Source organism: Montipora foliosa, chromosome 14 (genome assembly GCF_036669935.1).
Source record: "Montipora foliosa isolate CH-2021 chromosome 14, ASM3666993v2, whole genome shotgun sequence".
Lineage (NCBI taxonomy): Eukaryota > Metazoa > Cnidaria > Anthozoa > Scleractinia > Acroporidae > Montipora > Montipora foliosa.
In genome coordinates this window covers 513808-530175 of record NC_090882.1, presented here as the reverse complement: position 1 = coordinate 530175, position 16368 = coordinate 513808, and the positions used below count along the sequence as shown (strand labels likewise).

General features: G+C 37.8%; 1 protein-coding gene, 1 long non-coding RNA gene and 1 pseudogene across 2 annotated transcripts in view; 1 reads left to right on the top strand and 2 right to left on the bottom strand.

Annotated features, from left to right (window-relative positions):
* Positions 1 to 499: 499 nt before the first annotated feature.
* Positions 500 to 16368, top strand: part of LOC137985355 (uncharacterized) — a 35461-nt pseudogene continuing 19592 nt past the window's right edge.
* On the bottom strand, positions 11889 to 13496 carry LOC137985356 (uncharacterized). Its single transcript, XR_011119287.1, has 2 exons — positions 13098 to 13496; positions 11889 to 12215 (listed from the first exon to the last, which is right to left on the bottom strand). It is a non-coding gene; the product is annotated as an uncharacterized lncRNA (long non-coding RNA).
* The window catches only part of LOC137985354 (reticulocyte-binding protein homolog 2b-like), a 10509-nt gene continuing 8146 nt past the window's right edge, over positions 14006 to 16368 (bottom strand). The window contains exons 4-6 of the mRNA XM_068832940.1: positions 15981 to 16048; positions 15071 to 15269; positions 14006 to 14635 (exon numbers count right to left, since the gene is read on the bottom strand). Coding sequence (XP_068689041.1) covers positions 14523 to 14635; positions 15071 to 15269; positions 15981 to 16048 — 380 coding nt within the window. The 3' untranslated portion in view covers positions 14006 to 14522. The remainder of the gene's footprint in view (positions 14636 to 15070; positions 15270 to 15980; positions 16049 to 16368) is intronic.

The window sequence follows — 16368 nt, the reverse complement described above, 5'->3', positions numbered from 1 at the left end:
GAAAAAAACGAAACGGGTCATGGTTTAATACAAAAAGATTTGCTGACAACTCGTGAAAAAACTAGTGAAAATCTAGTGTCGACCAGATCAAGACGCCGGAATTGAGTGTGGATGACATTTCTAGCGTAAAATTATACGTGACTGGTCAATATCAAGCATGTATGTGCTTTCAATCTATATCGAGCGATATTAGAACTTGAAGAGGATAAACGGCTCAATGGAATTCCATTTCCAAACGGAATCACAAGAGAATTACTGATACGTTTAAAAAGACGTGTTTTAAAACAATATGGTGACAAAATAGCTGGAGCTGCTTTTCCTAATTATAAACAAGGTGACATGATACGTCAAACTGCTTCTAGTGTCATAAGCCAATCCATGGTACAACCCCATTGGTTTTCCCACACAAGAAACCACAAGCATCGTCGAAGAACAAAAAGAATCTTCCAATATGGATGACCCTCGCACATCTTTTTTAAATAACATGAAAAAAGGTACTTCCACGGTTTCAAAAGAATCTGTAGATAGATATCTTGATTTTTTTAAGTAAGATGTACGATCCTAAGGGTTTTACACCGATTAAACCCGAGATAGCTGATGATTCTTTGATGCCGATATCATATCATATCAAAAAGGAAGTGGTATTGAAACAAAAACGCGTAGTAAAAACACGTTTCCCAAACACAGACCATATTTTACCAAAACATGAAAGATGATAGCTAGTTAATGATTATATTGTAATGTTTTGAAAGATAGAGTTACTCATTAAAATTCATTTTATCGATACGAGCAAAATATCATGTCTTTTGAACACCCATAAAAACACCACCACTTTGATCTTAGAACTAACCGATCGAAAGAGAGGAATCATAAACTTTTTGTTTCTTCGTTGCAATCAAATTTTGCTTTCTATTTCAATTTCTGTTAAGAGATTGCCAAATCCATGCAATTTGATGTAAGTGATGCAGATCGTATTCTCGTCAATCCAGCCAATGACACGATGGACTCTGATGCTGTTGTTGAACGACCAGGCAAGAAAATAAAGACAGCGTGAGTAATTTATTTTTCATGAATATACGCTTTTTCTATAAACGAAATTTATGTAATAATGTATATTTTCTTATTAACTTTCATCGATGGTGAAAATGATGATGAGATACTGACTCCAATTTAAAGAAAGAAGGGAAAATCCCTTTAAAACGCAAATCTCCATTCGTGGATGATGAGGCTGAAGTAGATGGTGATGATGGTTATGATAATGGAGAAAGAGAAGAAGAACAAATGGCCGATCATTACGAGGAAGAAGAAACTGGTGATGACAACACTAGTAATAATGTTAGTAGTGGTATTGATGATGATGTAAAACCGGGTGTGTCTCGATCTAAGACCACCGATAAAAAGAAAAGAAACAGGGATGCCACTGCAGAAGCTTCTACCAGCGCTGTTGCTAATGCGGATACAACTCAAAATGGTGAGAAAATTATAAAATTAAATGAGACTTACATGAGACTTACATGAGACTTACTTACATGAGATAGCATTGCGCCTGCGTGAACTCATACTTCAAAGACTTTATGCATGCAGCCAAACCAAACTTCATCGGGAGGGAGATTCATGAGGGTGGGCATGTAATCACTCATTGCTATGGTGACAAGGTAGAATCCAAATCAAACTTCAACTACAGGTAAGTCTCGTTTAACTTTATAATTCTACCTTGTCACCGCAATGAGAGATCACATGAGACTTCAAAGTAATTGCATGCATAAAGATCTTTAGTGGACACAAGCATAAAATCCAACTTATATTGGGATAGTAATGTCAACATAACAAAACAAGATTATAGATAAAGGATATACATGACAGTTCAGCCAAAGTGTTTATAACTGCGCCTGCACACCTTCAGAAAAGGATTTGCTTCCAACAGGCTTGTTGTAATACTTGGCAAATACACAGTCACTTTTCCAACCAGCAGCAGTCAATATGTTTTCCAAAGGAACTGCGTTTCGGCTGGCAGCTGAAGTAGAGGCTGCACGAGTGCTGTGCGGCTTAAACGTTATGGTATCGATGCCAGCTCGCCGCATAACTGTCTTAACCCAACGACTAATTGTATCACGTGATACAGGACTAAATGGTTTAACATAACTTATAAACAGTTGAGAATGTTTCCCTTTGAGACTAGCAGTCCTACTAAGGTACTCCTTTAGCAACGTTACAACACATAACCTATCATCTATTGAGTATGCCTCAAGCTTAATTACAGGTTGCTTGATTCCTGGTCTGGATTGTTTTACATTCTGTGTGATAACAAAGGTACATGAAGTTTCGGTTTGTGACATGCAATTGATATCCAGTAACTGGACAGAATGGCCCCGTTGACCAGAGACTAAACTAACAAGCATAACTAGTTTTAGAGTTAGCTCTGAGGGTTAACTTAGATTGTGGATGTAAGTTAGCAAGAAACTTTAACACAACTGTTACATCCCATGTCTCTACATATCGGGATACAGCGGGGTGAGATTCATAAATTCCTTTGATAAATCAAACCATTAAGGGCTGTGACCCAAAAGGACCCATATTGTTTGGTGTAAATAATGCACGAGAGTGCACATCGTGCAAACATGACCCCTGAGCAGACACAATGTCCCCTGCAGAAAAGAAAAACTCTCTCACTGGCCACTGATGTGGCAGGGACACATAGATATTTTTTGGCCAACTTTGACAAAATGGGATATTTCAGCTCATTTGCTTCCCACCACAACAACGGATTAGAGTTCAAAGGCATGGTTTCTTCAACTTTGTAATTAGCCAGCTCTGACTCAACTAACTGCAACACTGACTTCCCAGGACGAACTTTAGTTATAAACACATCTCCAAAAAGATCATCCAAGGCAGATTTCCTTTTCTTTTCTTGTGGGGGATCACTTGTGAGGACAACAGTTGTCTCCCCGCTGGAATTTGAATGTTCACCCTCCAGAGTTGGTAGACTTGGCAAATTGGGCAACTGTGGCTGTCCCTGCGCACTAGGCTAGTCTGCTTCAGTCTTCACCTATGAACAGAAAAACACTCTATTATCATTTGATATACGCGTGTTGTGTGTACAGGTGTAGATTGTTACTAATTCGAAAATAATTCGTTGAATAGTAGGTCGATGATAAGAAATTGATTAATACCACACTGAATCGATGATAAAATTGGCTAATATTAAAAAAAAAAAAACTTAGGTGAGTAGGATTTCGTGTAAAACAAAAAGACTTACCATCCACTTTTTTTTGCTTTTTACAGACAAATGTCTAGTGTGTCACATGCCATTAAACGATCATCACGTATATATTTGATACCATTTTAAATTGGTCGTCCAGTGATGAAGATGAGGATTACAATCCATTGCAAATGTGTTGTTATTGTTGAATTTTTAAGCCAAATATATACGTTTAAATCATCAAAAATGTTTACAGTTTGCTCATCTGGATTTTTGTTGTGGTGTGGGACGTAAAGCGATTCATCCTTGCACTGGTTTTTGTGGAGTAATGGCACTTTTGATTGCTTTGTTTTACGAAAAGGGCAATAGATTGTGTATGTCTCGTTTTTTTTGTTATTTGCTTTATTTTAAGCTTGTGAGTTGTGATTTTTGTCATACGATTGTAGAAAGACGTGTCTGGCGAATAACACATGATTACACAATGATTTCACATGATTTTTTGTTATAAAACTGCATTTAATGTTTTTCGTGTTTTTTCTTAGGTTTTCGACCGATTTCCAAAAAATGTGACTTTTGTCGAAATGATACTAATAATCATTTAATAATACATTATTGCATGACTTACGAATCACACGTCAAATTATGTTACGATTGTCACACTTTACATATAGGAGTGGTCAATTTTGAATATTTTAATGGAGGTAGAGATGGTGAGTGTGTTGTGTCGCATTTCACTCAAAAAATGAAACATACCAACAACGACCCTTTGTAGATGTCCTCTACACCCCAATCGTAGCGTGATGATTTGTTCTCGGTGTCTAGAAAACAATTGGGAACATGTAGATGTGTTAATAAACAGGAATCGTTTTATTAGTGATCATGTACAACTTGTGGTGTGATTCTTTTTAGATCATGACATTATGTGGTCTTTGCGATACACCAGATGCATAAAACTACCTCCACCTCAATTCTGTTTCTTGGTGAATCCTAACAAGACTAATCACGGATGTGTGGGTTTTTGTAGTATAGTGTGTCTATTGATGGTCATCAAATTTCTAAACGATGATAAGCATCTCTCTTCGAAATGGTTGCGAGCAAAAAAGAACACAAAAGAAATAGCCAATATTGTAAAAACGTTATTATAAACCGCAAGACTAGACGGTTATGAACGAACGAAAGATGATCCTTTTTAGCTTCGAGAATTTTTTTACTTATTTCATGGATTAAATCGATTAGGATTTTAAAAAAATATATAATTTAATTGTCATTGATTATTTTACTAATGAGGCTATCGTTAGAGAATATGATGATGTTGATCTCTCTAAAACTAGTATTTTTTATCAAAAATAAACAATCATTATGCTTACAAAGAGAAACTCCGTGTTTTTCTATGTTTAACATCGTACACATCCCCAGTAAAAATATTTTGTGATCACAGCGTGATCACAAATCACGCCCGTGATCACGGGTGTGATCACTCCTTTTAGCGTGATCACAAAAAAGGAAAGCGTGATGTATGCCTGACTGGAGTGATCACGCCCGTGATCACTTCTTTTTCATCAGTGAAGGTGTGATCACATATCACGGTCTGATTGATCGGACTTCTTATCACTTTAAGAGGGACAGAACCGGAAAATTATAACAAAAGTTTGTCCGAGTATGTTCGAAAGCGAATGGAATTGTGTTCAACAATTTATTGGCCCGATTACACAGGCCTGTTATGCCCTTTATCACACAGGCCTGAACTTACGCGCTTTTTATTTGACCGAATATTAATGCCCGATTGAGAGAATATGATAGACTCCTCGCTAGAATGGACAAAGCGGCTCAGCGAATTCCTCTTGTCTGTGTATGAATTCATCACCCAGCCCATTACGTGCATAAAATAATGCAGGAAACCGGCATATGATGCTCGAAAATAAACAGTCACCATGCTATCACCGATGTGATCACTTTGCGGTTGATTTCATGGCAAATAATATTTTTTATGCACTCTCAACGAGCTTTGGTTTGCGCAAAGTAAATTCAGTTTAAGTTTCACGAAAACAAAGTCAAAGTTTCACTTGATTAGGACAAACACAGAGTTAAAAACTTCACATTTCAGTCATACAATAATTTAATTTAAACCAGCAGCTGCACTCTAATGCTCTGACATTTTACATCTATAAATAAATCCTCACTAAATAAGATCAGCAAAGACTAACCAGAAAATTAATGCTTGCACAATTTTTAGTTATGTTCATTCACATTGGGAAAACGAGAAATCATCCACGCATTGTTGGGTAGAATATCAATGAAGACACATTTACGTCTTATCTGCTCCACGGATATAACAAATGTCCTTCCCGAGCGTGGTTTAATGTGCACGTGATGTTTTACGAGGCATTTATTGCGGTACTTTCTTAAAACGTCCCGCGCGATATCTTTGTTCTGCTTACTGTTTGTTAAAGAGTGTAGTACTTCAGTGCATTCTTGCTCATTAAAAAATGGTAATGGGTCAGAGTTTTCCTCCAGTTCATTTCCAACACAAAGTCCAAAATCATGTATCTTTAAAAACAGTGTCACTCTGCCATAACAAAGCGTATTGTTTCTGTCTGTATATTCAATTACAGTTGAGTCAGTTTTGCGTGTTTTCGTGCCCAGAGAATAGAACTTCTGTCCGTCATCACTCTCAAATCTGCGAAAAGGTTCAAGTTCATAATCTGTGGGCAACTTGTTTGCCATTACAAAGACCCTTACGAAGGTCTGTATGTTGCTGTCGATGTTTCTTCGTTCTTTTCCACTTAAGTAGCCCCCTTGAATTTTGGCAGACACTTTGTGAGAACTTTTAGAACAACCTGTAAGACTTCGCAACAGCATTTTGCTGTCCTTAGGAATGCCATTATCTTGCAAAACTTCTTTCGTAAAATTAGAAAGGCCGAAACAAAGACCAATTGCACATCCAATTTGTTCCATAGCGTGATGCGTTCCATGAACAAGTGGTTTGATAAAAGCATTCATGCTTTCAAAAGCAAAGCAACTGTACGCCCATAGTGGTCCTCGGCGTGAAACATAATAAGCTAAATGCTGCAATAAATGGACATTCATGGTGCATCTTGTTGGCGCATACAGTATTCCCATTAAAAGAACAAAGTCTTGTAGCATGACGTCTGCCTGTTCGAGATCTGCGCTCGATATTGAATCGGAACACAAGATTCCAATCGCTCCGACAAGAAGAGACCAGTGAAAAATGTACAAGGGATTTAGGATTTTGCAGAAAACTGGCAAAGAATAATGCAGTAGCCAGTTTTTGAGTTCTGTTGCTTTCCAATGTTTAAGATCTTCTAACGATCTGGGCAATCTCCCTACGATGTCTGGCGGCTTTATCAAAAGAAGTTTGCGGGACATAGACGAAGTCTTTGTCCCTATGTAAAAGACTTGGCCCTTGTTTCCATCGGACATTTGTAGATTCATAATGTACTTTACAACTCCGAGACAAACGGAGTGCATCCAATCGATTGCAAATGAACGTACTAAATCGAACGGATACGAAACCTTCACAAAAATGCTATGCCCCTTAACTCCCATGACCGCTTTCTTAATTGTGGCCTTTGATGCAAATTTAAGTTGATCTTCATGGGTCCTTTTCTCGGGGCTTTTTTCAAAAGGCCAGTATCTGTGGATGTTGTTTGGCCCGTAGCCAACTCCTTCTGACTTGCAAAGATGGCAAGCGCATTTACCATTATAACGTTTCATATTCATTAGGTCAGCTCGTGCAGGCAAGTCGGCTGTTGCTACAAATAACATACATCGGACATTGATATCTCCATCTGCACTGTCCGGCACATGTATTCCACTCGAATTTAGAACATTCAGCTTTTCAACCAAAGGGTTAAGAAATGTCAACATGTTTGGATCATGTTTGTCACAATAGATGTAGGCAGGAATAATGAACTTTTTTTTGAATCGGTGTTCCTTTGGGAGCTCGTTGATCATGATATAAACCGGCCACAAATGACCAGCCCTAGAAGACGAATATTTGTTAACTCCATCAGTGTTAATTGTAAACGAAATATTGTACAATTGTGAAAGAAAACCCCCAGGATGTAAGAAATTCTTGTAGTCAAGTCCGTGGAATATGTCATGAATACTGCTACAGCTAGCTGCACGCTTTACCTGCTCTTTTCCTTTCTTTAATAAGTTCACAAATTCAGAATCTCTGAATAGATCTTTGATCTTTTCTTCTAAATGCAAGTCTAGAAAACTCGACAGTCCTGCCTTGCTGCATTTGGCATTTGGGCACTTGTCGGTTTTAACAGCCAGTAAACAGTTAGTACAGTAATTTATCTTTGTAGGTTCCTTGGAGCCGAAGTATTCTTTCATGATCACTTTCATTTTGTACACGGACTGAAACGTTTGTCTACATCGGTCTCCAAGCAAAGCGGTTAACAAGCGGAGGAGATCTGCCCAGGCTGCTTTACTCAAATTGTGCTTTAAAACGAAGCTTACAATTAAGACACACGATAAAATTTTCGATATTGTGCTTCCTTGAAAAAGTGGCTTCTCCTCGTCAGGAAGCGTAGTCGCGGTTTCGTTTTCTCGTTCGGGGACGATATCTTCTGGTTCGTTATCCCACTCTTCACTTTCCGTTCCAGAAACACTATCGTCACTATCTGAAAATGATTTTCCACTTTCCTCCGCTGACGAAGAAGTGGTGCTAGTATTGAAGGCAGCTTCGTCTTCGAACTCATAAGGGGAAATCTCTTTTTCTTCATTCTGAATTTCCACAGTCGTGCCGATCTGCATGTCTTCATTTATGTTTGTCTCACTTATTCTTTCCGCTGATCCAGCGGTGTTCATTGAAGCTGGCAAAGTGCTGCAGGCTTCCCGCACAACGCCATGATATCTCTTTAGTTGTCTACTGGGATTCTCTTGATCTCTGAAAAGTGTATATTTCCTTTTCATTTTGCCTCCGGTCTTTCTATGATAATACTGAAGCTGTCTGGATTTTTGTTTTGTTTCTTCAACTTTGCTTTCCCCGTGTACTGGGTTTTCATTTTCGCTATCAGAACTTGAAGATGTTTTTTCGCTGCTTGAAGAACCGTCGAGGTTGTCCATACTTAAACAAAAATTGTTACCGGTATACCAAGTGATTAGTCCTTATTTTACATGGCATGACATTCATGCAACCATTAAACACTTATCTGTCATGTAAGTCATTAAACAATCTTGCAAGGAATGTTCTCGTGATCGCAATAAACGCGAAGGGGAAAAAAACGTATTTTAAATGGTTTAGATATCATATCCAACCTGCAATGACTTAAACACAACGGATTCATAAAGTTATCTTTACTCAGCGAGTTGAAAAAGGGGATCGAAGCATGTCTACGTTAAGGAATTTGCGTGCATGCTGTTATACTTATCTGTCATTAAAGTCGTTTGGCAGGAGAAGATTTTAATACAAAGAATGTTTTGATTACATGACTCACGCGAAGCTTGTAGCTCTTCCATTTTTAGGACAAAATATTTTTTTCTTAATCTTAGTTTGGCTTCAAAAAATGTTTATTTGTATATCGCTAATGGTTAAGATTACAATGTTTCTTATGTTAAATGGACATACTGATATTTATCTCGCGACATTCACCGCTGTAACAAATCCCTGCTCTTCGAGTATCAGTTTACCCATTCTCCAGTGAGAGGCCAGTTGAATTCAAAGCGGGACATTTGAAATCTTCTCTAGGACAGTTAGCGTGCTCTTGGTGTTTACCAATCTTTCAATAGTTATCTGTGTGTCTTTTGGCTAGAATCATGGCGGTTTTCTATGCGGTAGAATTTCCATTAGAGGATGCTAAGTCTCGGGGGCCTCATGTTGTGCCGGAAAGCAAGGTTAAAGAAGAAAACGGCTCTACCCGGGTTCTGTGGAAAGTTGTCGATGAAAATGGTGAGCTAACAGAGGAATATTTTAAGGCAACAAGCCTTAAGAAGGGCACAAAGAAGGAGTGTGGCGAATTTATTGACCGCCTTAAGAAATCGCGTGAAAAGGCCGAGATCAGCAATCAATCTGAACGGAGCCGAAAGAAGCCTCACAAACTTTCTGACTACTATGACTGTGAGAGTCTTGCGGAGCAGCCAACAGCAAAAAAACCACGGCCTACAGTAAGCGAATTTTCATTGAAAAATGTTTGCGCAGATCTTGAAACAATGGAGTCCGATTCAGAGTCATTTGACCCAGAGGCTGAAGAAAAAGCAGTTCTTGCCGATTGGCAACAAAAGGCACGTTCCTCGAAGGTGGGGAAAAAGAAGAAAACCGCCAACGGTTCTTCCCGCCAAAACCGAGAGTCACTACCACCACAAGAAGATTTGAGCTCTAAGGAGAAGAAGAGAAAACCTAGGGCGAAAAAAGACAAGGAAAACGAAGAGAAAGGCTTCAGTAATGCAGGGCAGAAGAAAGCAAGATCTGAAATTGCGGAGAGCCAGTCTATTGACATTGGCAAGACGGTCTCCCTTAGCATGAAGTTACTCCTTCACGGGAATGAAACAGAAAGACCCATTGAGTTCAATATTTCTGTGGATCCAGAAACCACATTCAAAAACTTGAAAAGCCTAATAGCGCAGACGACACGAATTCCATCTGACAATCAGCTCCTGGTTTTAAAAGGGCAAGAGTGGAAAATGGATGAAAATGGTCGAATATGTGACGACTGGTCAATCGATGACCTGGTGGCAATATTTGAAGAATGTAAACCCTCAAAGGGTAAGTTAAGTTTTATTTCAAACAATCTTGAAATGCATGAATTTTATTTCTGTTCCTGTCTTATTCTGTGTGACTCATCAAGATGCTGACTCAAGTCGCTTGCTCTAGCATTTTTTTCTCTATTGTCAGCAGCAAACATTTCAGTACAAAAATAAGTGGATACCACTGAGAAGAAAGCCGACAGTTGCCGTACGTAAATATTTCATAACTACAGGTAGACGAATCATGTGCATTCACTTGCAACGGAAGGAAATATGCAAAGTGGAAAGAGATTTCATTTCAGTTTTTGTATTTGCTCTTACTTGTAGCTCTTGCAATTCTATAAGACTCAGGAACTACCCTGGTAATTGAACTGTTTTGACTTAATTTTTAGAGTTCAGTAAAACCATTGTCCCTGAAACCCTGGATGGAGAATTCCCTGATCAAGTTGATGCAACCAGCGACTTTGTCCCAAGCAATCAGTCAGAGCAGGAAAGCGACCAGTCAAAGCAAGAAAAAGAGAGTGAGTTAAATTTACTCCTTACATAATTTTTCAGAGAAATTGGAACTAGATCTTCCGGGATTATTGAATTAGTGAATCCTTCATTGTTTTATTTGTATCAAGTGATTGACATCCTTTGTATATATGTCTTAATTTTTTTGACTTCTGATTTTCTCATGGCAAACTTGTTAATAAGTTGGCGCATCGATGCCATCTCCAGGCGTTTTGGCCACGTTAATTAAAGCTGTCATTTTTTTCATTGTGTTCACCATAAAGATCATGTTAAAGATTTCAGGTTTTTCAATTTATAGCTTGTCTTTGGGAAAATGAATATTTTAGAAAATGCTTGAGGCAGTTTTAGTGTAGTGGTTTTCTAACGTTACAGCAGGAGCAGCAGCAGTAGTGGGGTTGTATACGAGAAGGTGTAGGACTGTAAACAGTGCTGCACATTGTGTAAACAAGTGCGCACTCCAGTAGATTAATGCAAATTAGTCGCGAACAGTCATATAAGATTGACCACGAGTATTTTTTTTCAAAAGTAGCTCTTGCCAAGCATCGAACAACTTTTTGTCAATAGTACTTTCTTAGCCATCTTCAACGCTATTAAAGACTCCACTGGTTGCCAGCTAAGTCTTAAAGGGGCTAGGTCACGCAATTTTAGGCAATTTCGGCACTGATCGAATGGTCATAGAATTAACTAAAATATCAAAATAACTGTTCAAAACTATAGAAGAACTCTAACAAAACACAGGGAGGCTAAGAAGGGACTTGGATGGACAAAACTGGAGAGGATTGAAATGGATTGAATTTGAGTAAATTTGAAAAACGTCGGCCCACCTTTTTTCAAATTTATATCAGTCTGTATCGAAATGTCATTTACAAAGCTGGAAAATCATTCTCAGTTGTTATGTGGCCGTGATTTTGCAAACGAAAGACTCTTGCTCTGCCAATTTGACGTTTAGAGCTCATAATCAACAGAATTAAACAAAATTACCTAAAATAGCGTGACCTAGCCCCTTTAATTCGCGTCATATTTGGGAATCTAACTTTATCACGATATAGTAACGTGACATATTACTAAAACTAGAAGTAATCATAGATTATGAGTGCGTTCGTGTAAAGGTGTTCTTTTTTGTCCTATCTACACTCCCTGCTTACCAGTATCAAAGTTATGGAGAGTTGAAAGCGTGACAGAAAACCGTCATTACATCCGTCCTATCCCCCACTCGAGAGAGTTTTGTCAAGTTAGCTAATCAGTATGCAAGCCACCGAAATTTGCTCAAATATTGGAACCAAATCTTTCACAGATGGAAGTCAGAACATAAAGATGCCATGCATCTGATTGTTATCTTTTCACATAGGAAATCATTGCAGCTCTCTTATTATAGCTACATTTGTATAAATCATAAAATGATACATTTAAAAGTTACAAAATGAATACGCCGATGATGTAGCATTAATGCACTGCTCAGCACTTAAAAAGTAAATTATATTTTATTTACGAATCTTGCAATAAACTGGGTGTATTTGGTGTATCAATCAATTTAAAAACTACATGGTATTGGCACTGATTAATGGCATTTCATTTTTTTCATATTAAAAACTGCTATTTTGTTCACATTGAGCTCAAAGCAATAATGTCAATTTCTTTTTGCCTTTTATTCCTCAGATTTTGGAACTGGAAGATATCATCACAACGACCTGGAAGAAAAATTGGCCAAAATCCTACACCAAGTGTCTTCAATGGCAGATCACCTTCGTAAGCTCACTGATGCTATCAGCAAATTTGAAAAATGTAAAGCCTGTAAAAAGAAATACTATAAATCAGTACACGATGCAGACGTCAGTTTTGAGTACAAGCTGCCAAGTATTGAACTAACACCACCTCCCTCAGTCCCGGCTCCACCAAAAGCCTTCAACTCGAACAGCCCACCAGTTAAATCTTCTTCAACTCCTTTACGACCTCAGAAGAGCACGCTGGGAGACCGATTGCAAAAGCCTTGTAATGAGATGGGGGCCGACAAGCAGTCCACAATGCTTATTGGTTCCCCGAGCCGGGGAGTGTACGTGCTAAGGAAAAAGGTGGAACAGCTCCCAAAAAACACCCCAAAAGGATTTGCCCTGAAACTTTTCGAACTTGTATTTAGCAGGGACGAGGCAAAGACTGGAAGCGTTGAAGGGAAAGGCGAGAAACTTCTAAAGCTGGACCCAAACAGAATAGCAGCGGTAAAAGAATGTACAGAGCTGACGTTCTCTGCCAATGAAAATGTTGAGTGGGCCACAATTAGAAAATGTATTGATGAGAAATGCAGAATGGTCCGAAATAACAGGTGTTTTGTGTGGGCAGGAATAAACATAACAAAGAAAGAATGAAGGAAAGATTACATCACTACTAAAGACTAAAAAAGGACCATTGTATCGTTGCTAAAGACATTTAAAGGACTTATATCGTTTATAACATTACGGGATGTGTTCTAGTTTATTTTATCAAAACAGTTATTATTATTATTATTATTATTATTATTTTATTATTTTTTTTATTATTATAATTATTCAAGTTTGGTTCAAGCAGTATAGATGGGTGTTTCAGTAATGCTGTCTGCGAAGCTTAAATTACGATTTAAATAGTGTGTAATCGATTTAAAATGCTACTTGAAATGTAATTAAAATAAGTTTACTCTTACTGGAGACTTGTAGCTGATTGAAATTCATCTTTGTCTTAAGTCGCGGACAACCTTGCAAGTCATTAAGGTACGTGGCTTTTCACATTTGCATATGTACAGGAACCCATATTTTCATTCACTCTGAGTTAAATTACCGACGGCAGAATCCGAAATTGGGAAGTAAGTTAAGAAACCATCCAGCAAACGAGTCTGACTAAAAAGGGGACTCGCGTTTGGGTCGGCAGGCTAAAAAACGCCGAGGTGAAATTGGGGCTCCAAATTTGTCGTACGTGATTTTCTTTTCATCTGACCTTGATTGATTCAAGGCACTTTTAATTCATTGGCCGTGATCACAATACTTTCTGTGATCGCGCTATTATGGCAGTGTGATCACACCGTGATCACAGAGTCAATCACGCCTAAAATTCGTCTGGCCATAATCACAAAATTCTTGTGATCACGCTATTTTCACACTGTGATCACGCCGTGATCACGCGTAAAAAGTTTTTACGCGTGATCACGACGTGATCATACCCTGTGATCACACCCGTGATCACGGCGTGATCACGCCTTTATTTTTACTGGGGATATTAACCATAGTTAGTCCCAGTAGCATTTCAGCCTCAAAGAAAGGCAAAGAGTTTCTAATATTGAGTGCAAATGAAACAGCACACCAAAATACATTAACCGATTAGCTCTGTACTTTTCTTGTCTTTGTTATTATTTTCTACAGGAAACGCCTCATTGTGAGTATACTCACCATTTATTTTTCCTACCCTCACAGGAGCACAATATAAGGCCCAGAGTATTACATATTTATAATACAAATTCAAAGACAGTCTCATTTATGTGTTTGAGTAGTTTTTATTATTATCTGGTCACAAATTCTTAAAATATCACTCATTTATATACATCCAGTCCATCTTTTGGACAACAAAAACCATATATTAAAAAATAGCTGTCTTAGATTAATTTACTGTTGCTTTTTCTATTTTTTATCAATGTTTGAATAATTATTATTGATTTAACATATCTTTCACAAAAATATTATTGCAATGATAGCGTGTCACTTTTCTTTGTTGTGCAAATTGCTGTGTATAACGAAAAATACATACTAAAGAAACAAATACATAAATTGTTATAAGATGTATGTAAGGATAAACACAGAAAAATATCCAGAAACAGGATATGATTTTAATTGTTTACAAAGGGAGTGCATGATTAGCCTGTACTCAGATGATGAATTACCGTAAGTGATCAAGATTACTTGAGGAGTCAAGGAGGTCAATGATGACTTTCTGATTTAAATTCTGTCACCTCAGCTTGGATGCCAATTAATCAATTGCCATGTCACACAAGAAAACAACTGAGCAAAGGATAGTCACTTTCAGTACAAATAAACACTATTTTAGCTAATCTTCTTAAATTGGCCTGAAAATGCCAATGTTATGCTTTTCTAGGTGGCTGCCACCCACTTGCCCTTGTGGTAATAGAACTTAATTTGTTGCGCAGGGCCTGCTTTATTGCTGCCTGCTTTCCCCCAGCCTTGACAGCAAAATCTGCAAAGAAAATGTACATTAAGGTAAAATTATACATGTTTAAACCTTCAAAACAGACAGAAACATTGAAAGACTTAATACCATTCCCACAAATTAATTTAAACTTATTGCTAGTGTTGTGACAAAAAGGATTTCATAAAGATTAAATAGAGGGCTTTTACTGATGATTATCATAAGAAGGAAAGAGTAAATCTGGAATATGCAAACTGGGCCTCAATTTTAAGGTTTTGTCAAGAATGACATCCATGCAGTTGTGCTAGTTCATGCTCACTTTTTAAGAGTTGAGTTTTTTACATAAACTCAACTCAAATCTCAATAGTTTTATTATAGAAGCCTGACTTGCACAAATCATTTGCTTTGTTTCATTGCGGCAATCAATATATTTGAAACCTTGATAAAAGTGATATTTATGATTGTGAAGGTCCATGTTCTTACCCAATATTGACGAAAGTATGTCAGGATGTACTGATTCTTTTTCATTTGGCCCTGTCAGGTTTCTTCCTACAAGCTCTTCATTTTTATAAAAACAGCTCAGCAAAAAGCATGCAGCAGAAGTGGAGCTGCGTTTGCTTTTTGCATTTATTAACTGGTCTTCATACAAAAAGACCCCTCTTCCTCTTGATAGTTCAACCATCTGAAAAGGAAACAGAGTACAAGTTTGTCAATTTTTTCAGTTAGAGTGAAGGGTGTCCTTTTTATTGAATCTATACGACACTTATGATTATTGAACCTTTCTTCTGAATGTCAGATACCCTACAAAAGGTTAATGGTGTTTTGTTTTTTTGGTTGTTGTGCTTCTGATTCCACCTCCAACAATCTGGCTTTCACTACATTGTGAGTCTGGTACAAAATATGTGCCAGAAGGTGTGCCTAAAGCCCCTGTAACACGTTGAAACTTTCAGCTGAGACTTGTGTGCAATGATGCTGTGAAACACGTTTTAGCAGGCATTGCAAGGGTGGCAGTGGTGATAAAAACAGGAGTTTTACTGTGTAATGCCACTTCATAAAACTGGTCTCACTCAGTCTTGTCATGCAACGCTGTGTGAGCCAATCAGAAACTGAAACAATTTGGCCAAGGACATTTTACAGGAATCTGTTACAACATTTTGAGACCAGCTTCAACATTCCTGAAGACGTTCTGACACTTTTATTTTCTTTACACAGTGCAATGCCTGCTGAAAGTTGTTTCCCAGTGCCATTGCAAGTTTCAGGGATCCATACTCATTCTTTATCGAAGTCCTCAACCGGGCAAGTACATCTTATGATATACTTGCCCAGACAAATTTTGGGTTGCCCGGGCAAAATGCAAAAGTACAGACTGAATGGTCGATTGGTTTGGTTTTACCTTGAAGCGGTCTGCCACAACTTGAGGTACTTTTCCAGGCCTCGGCAACTCCTCATAACGACCTTCAACTGACAACAGGAGAAAAACGTTAGTCTCAAATTGCAAATGAAGCTTATTGTAATAATAACATATTATAATATAATTCTAACTATATTATTTTGGAAAAATGCTACTCAGATTCACTCATTTACGACTGTTCTATGAATCATGACTACAGCTGTACCATCAGTTGAAAAAATATAATCTGTCTAAAATGAACTCTTCCTGAACTCTTCTCATGTCACCAGTTACTAAAATGTGAAGACAGCCAATAAAAAACCTACTAAATATTTATGTTGACTGTGCATGAGAACAAGAATCTTGTACGAAGATAAGAGACTAACAGACA